Source organism: Cucurbita pepo, chromosome LG05 (assembly GCF_002806865.2).
Source record: "Cucurbita pepo subsp. pepo cultivar mu-cu-16 chromosome LG05, ASM280686v2, whole genome shotgun sequence".
In the NCBI taxonomy this organism is placed as follows: Eukaryota; Viridiplantae; Streptophyta; class Magnoliopsida; order Cucurbitales; family Cucurbitaceae; genus Cucurbita; species Cucurbita pepo.
Genome location: NC_036642.1, coordinates 5,863,237 through 5,867,720, shown reverse-complemented (window position 1 = coordinate 5,867,720; position 4,484 = coordinate 5,863,237). Strand labels below are relative to the sequence as shown.

At 35.2% G+C, this 4,484-nt stretch overlaps 1 protein-coding gene and 1 non-coding gene across 4 annotated transcripts in view; one reads left to right on the top strand and one right to left on the bottom strand.

The window, feature by feature from the left end:
• LOC111794417 (probable NOT transcription complex subunit VIP2) overlaps window positions 1–4,484 on the bottom strand; it is a 6,844-nt gene that overhangs the window by 1,788 nt on the left and 572 nt on the right. For 2 of the 3 annotated variants that reach the window (XM_023676415.1, XM_023676416.1), the window contains exons 2-10: window positions 4,051–4,342; window positions 3,807–3,919; window positions 2,968–3,076; window positions 2,714–2,892; window positions 1,899–2,280; window positions 1,087–1,296; window positions 767–862; window positions 322–407; window positions 43–228 (exon numbers count right to left, since the gene is read on the bottom strand). In XM_023676415.1, the coding sequence (XP_023532183.1) occupies window positions 43–228; window positions 322–407; window positions 767–862; window positions 1,087–1,296; window positions 1,899–2,280; window positions 2,714–2,892; window positions 2,968–3,076; window positions 3,807–3,824 (1,266 nt within the window). In that variant the 5' untranslated portion in view covers window positions 3,825–3,919; window positions 4,051–4,342. The remainder of the gene's footprint in view (window positions 1–42; window positions 229–321; window positions 408–766; window positions 863–1,086; window positions 1,297–1,898; window positions 2,281–2,713; window positions 2,893–2,967; window positions 3,077–3,806; window positions 3,920–4,050; window positions 4,343–4,484) is intronic. The other variant, XM_023676418.1, reaches the window with a different exon arrangement.
• Window positions 2,968–3,048, top strand: LOC111796298. Its single transcript, XR_002815343.1, has one exon. It is a non-coding gene; the product is annotated as a small nucleolar RNA snoR35 (small nucleolar RNA).

The window sequence follows — 4,484 nt, the reverse complement described above, 5'->3', positions numbered from 1 at the left end:
GGGGGGGGGGGAATCTTCATTCACAGTGATAAAAATGCACACCTGCTGGTGATAGGATGCAGCATGTGAAGATGGGAACATATCAGAACCATGTAAATGAAGAAGATCCTGATTGTTTGCAGGCGAAAAGGAGACCGTGCTGTTACTAACTGCAGGAGAATGCTGTTGCTGCTGCTGGGGTCGATGTGAATATGTGCTCCCCAAGTTAAATCCAGCAGACCTTCCAATCTGAAGACCAAAACAGAAATGTTAACAATGATCACTAGCCCGCCCATGACCATATGAGATAGTCAGCAGAGAAGAGAGCAAAAGAGTGCCTACAGAGAACTGCTGAGACTGCATCATAGGCATAGAATTTTCATGTTGGTCTGTCTGATGAATATCCATCCCATAATCAGCATTGCCACCTGCACAAGATCTAGAACTATAATCAATAAAAGAAAGTGTTTTAAATCCAAAGTACGCAAAAGGTTAGTGTATGTTATGATGAGTTGAATTGATAATTCAAGCTGAAAAAAGAAAAACAAGTCAGAAGTCACCAAGTAGCACCTGAGCTTAATAATTGCAATTGCCTACTTGAATAATGAATTTGAAATTCTATTTAATCTTTTCAGCTATAACTACCATGGTCAGCTAGGATATTTACAAGCGATAGTTTTCCAAAGTTACTGTACTTATTCTTGAAAAAAATTAGAGGAAAAAACCGAAGCTATGTCTTATGAGTTACATGAATGCATCCGACTGGAAACAAAGAAGGGATTTGCACCTTTAAATCTAGGTAACGCTGGAAAGTCTTCATTCTGAATGCTGAACTCATGGTTTTGTTGGGCAATAGGACTAAGACCTTGTTTTCTAAGCGAACCTGAAATGTTTCCATGACATTTCTAATGGTCAAAATTGGTGCAGAGAAAAAATTAGAAGTAAATAATTAATAATAATAATAAACTAAATTTTATTTATTAAAAAATTAAAAATCAACGATGACAAGTTACAATGGTCAAAATTGGTGCAGAGATATACAATAATAACAATAATAATAACTGAAATTATTTATTAAAAAAAATTCATCAATGTCTAGTTACTAACTTAATTGTCCTTGAGAACCTCCTGCAGAACTTGGACGACTACTCAACTGAGGGAAATCGTTGATATCAAAAGGAGAATTGTCATTAGAGATCACATCATTCAACATCCCCAGAGAGTTCAGACTATTCACACTCTGCACGTGGTTTTGGGAAAGGGGACCTCCAGCACTAGGATAAGAATTACCCAACATAGAAATGACCTGTTGAGATCCTGAAGCAAGAAATGTCATCTACGTCAAAATAGCAACGAACCCTTGTATACAAGGTAGCACATACATACATACATACACATATATATATACACACATATATACATATATAAATACAAGCATAGTAATGAATGCATTTCCATTATTTGGTCAGTATAGCATAAGAACTAAAATATTAATCAGACTAAAGTAAACAAGCACAACTATATCATAAATAACATATACATCACACATAAATTTTGTAGCATTTTGTGCATATTTCTGCAAATTGCACTTCTATTTTGTAACCATTGGCTGAGCAGGGGTATCTCCCTTGTTTTTTGTTGCTTGGCAGTTCAATAAAGTTCTCTAGTTTCTTATGTAAAATTTTAAATATTGATAATAATAATAACACATAAATAAGAACATAGAATAAAATAGAATTAGAAAACAAAGTAAAATGAGTAAATAGATTCCACATGTCGCACATCACTCTAACAAACAAAACAAAATGATTCATTTCCAATATGCTCCTTTTATTTTAGAGAAGTAGTACAAAAGGGAGGATATAATATTACTAAAAATAATTACAAAAGCATTCATACAGAAATTCAAGGGATTATACCTTGTGGAAGGGCACCACTCATTAAACGGTTTTGTCCTTGTACAGATAAACTTCCAGATCCATTATTTGCACCAAGGTTAAGACGAGAAGCAAGACCAGGTAATGACAATCCCCCGCCAGTAGTTATACTTCTTCCTATGTTGCCTCCACTTACCATATTTCCCATTGAACTAGTGAGCCGAGGACCTACATTTCCCAAAATTGGAGATCCACCCAACCCTGGAACAGCATTTCGATTACCAATACCGGCAGAACTGGACAGAATCCCAGGAATAGAACCACCAACTGCATTTGTGCTGCTACTAAATCCAGGATTTCCTACAACACTCATACCTCCTCTATTTGCAACTCCTGAGTGCCCGTGAGAGCTGCTGTGAGACAACTAAAGAAGAAAAGAAAACAGTAAAAATGGAGTGAAAGCACATAAACAATTACAAGAGTTCGTAAATAAAAAAAAAGGCAAAGCTATGAACTAAAAAAAGTCCAATATCAAGTCATAGTTAAATATAAACTTCAAGCTCAAAAAAGTCCAATATCAAGTCAAATCATAAACACTACGATTCGATATCCTATTCGCTATGTAACTCTCAATCATTCCTTCATCGACAAAGCTATTAACTGGTCAATTTCTTTTACAACAATAATTGTATTTGCTAGGCAGAGTGATCATATAGAAAAAATTTCATAAACGGCTAATTCTTGTTGAGCACCATAAACTTGACTCAAAAAAACTTCAGAGAAAACTCATGCTCAGGATCTCAATTAATAAAGATGATATTGAATTATGAATAAATAGCCTGCACTTGGAAAAATACCTGAGAGAGAGCAACAGGAAGGTTGTTTGATGCAAAACGCCCACTGGAAAGTGTACCAGTAGGTTGCTGCACCCCACCAGATGGAACATTATTTATTGTTGAATTTCTTGAAGTTAGTGCACCTGACATGTTCTGAATATTGAAGCTTCCATGAATGTTATGCAACCCTTGAATGGTTCCTGAAAATTGAGACCTCTAAGTTTCATAAATTTGAAAGAAAACTAACTACAGAGACTCCAGGAATATGCACCCACCAGAGTGATGAAAAACAGGGGAAGCTGCACCAGACTGACTAGAAAATGAGGTAGCAAAAGATCGCCCAGCACCATCTGGGATATTTGAAGCCGATCCATTAAGAGATGACTGCAAATAACAAAAGCTTTGGCAATAAGTAAACCATGTTTTCATGAGCAATTTTAAACTTGACACACAATTTTACAGTAGAATTATAATGCATCAACATAAAACGTGAGGATGATAAATCATTTACTACAAGGAATAGAGCAGCACATAAAACAGACTACTACGTCAAAACAAGCTAAAACATCAAACGCACGTGCTTATGTGGCAGATAGTTATAAACATAAGATTAAATCAACCAAGATCAGTCGGAAATCTAATAAGAATTAGGAATTCAATTAAAATGGAATCTCGACAATAAAAAGAATGACATTTGTATCCAACAGAAAATATTGAACCACCTTTTTTAGATGAAACCAAACTTTCATTGAAAAAGAATGAAAAAATACAAGGGCATACAAAAAGAGAGCCCAACAAAGAAGGATACTATGAAAATCTTGAACGAATTACAATGAAAATCCTATATGAAGTTTAAATTAAATTAAAAAAAAACAAAACAAAACAAAACAAAAAAAAAACAAAAAAAACAAAAAATGGAAAAACAACACACACGCACACCCCAAGATTTGGAATTTCTCCTACAAGGTCCCCAATCTATACGTGAGGGTCAATGAGTACTGCACAGAACCAGATAAGAAATGAAAGCATTTGTAATTTTTTTTATCTGCAACTCAACTCCATACACGTCCCAATCCAATCATAGACAAATAGATACATAGATAGCTGACAATACATTAAGTAAACCCGACATGGCATGAGGTAGGCGTAAAAAGAATTAGGCAAATTTCATTCCTTCGTCAAAAACAACTGCTGTTCCAGTCTTTGGGGAGCCAGAAGATAGAGAAGCTGTTTGAAAATAAAAGTATATTTAAGAGTTAGCTCAGAAGTAAGGTAAAAACACCAAAAATAAACCCAATGCGGCTGCAGGGCCTATAATAGGTATACCAAGGAGTACGGATATACTCCAGACATATTACCATTCCCTTGTAGACTCAAAAGGACAATTACAAGTCCAAGGCCGGTTTTAGAACTGAGTATCTTTTTGTCATCTCACATTCAATTTCAGTCACTGGAGTACAGGCAGCTTCTAAAACTGTCAAGCGAGAGAAGTGGAATCTAAATGAAAAGTATTAGAACCAAACCTCCATAAGAAACCCATAGGTTTAACCTGAATGAAGGCCTGTTGAACTACTAAAAGTAACATGAGACTGACTCGAAGCCATAGGATGTGTATCAGTAGCTCTACAAGAATTGCAAGCCTGAAGCGGCCTGCGACATGGATGATCTTGAGAATTTTCCATAAACAAATTTATAAGTTAATAGTAGCATATTCAGGAGCTCCAAGAGAACTACGGGGAGTTCTAGATATAGATATATCAAAAAAAAAAAAAAAAAAAAAAAAAAAAAAAAA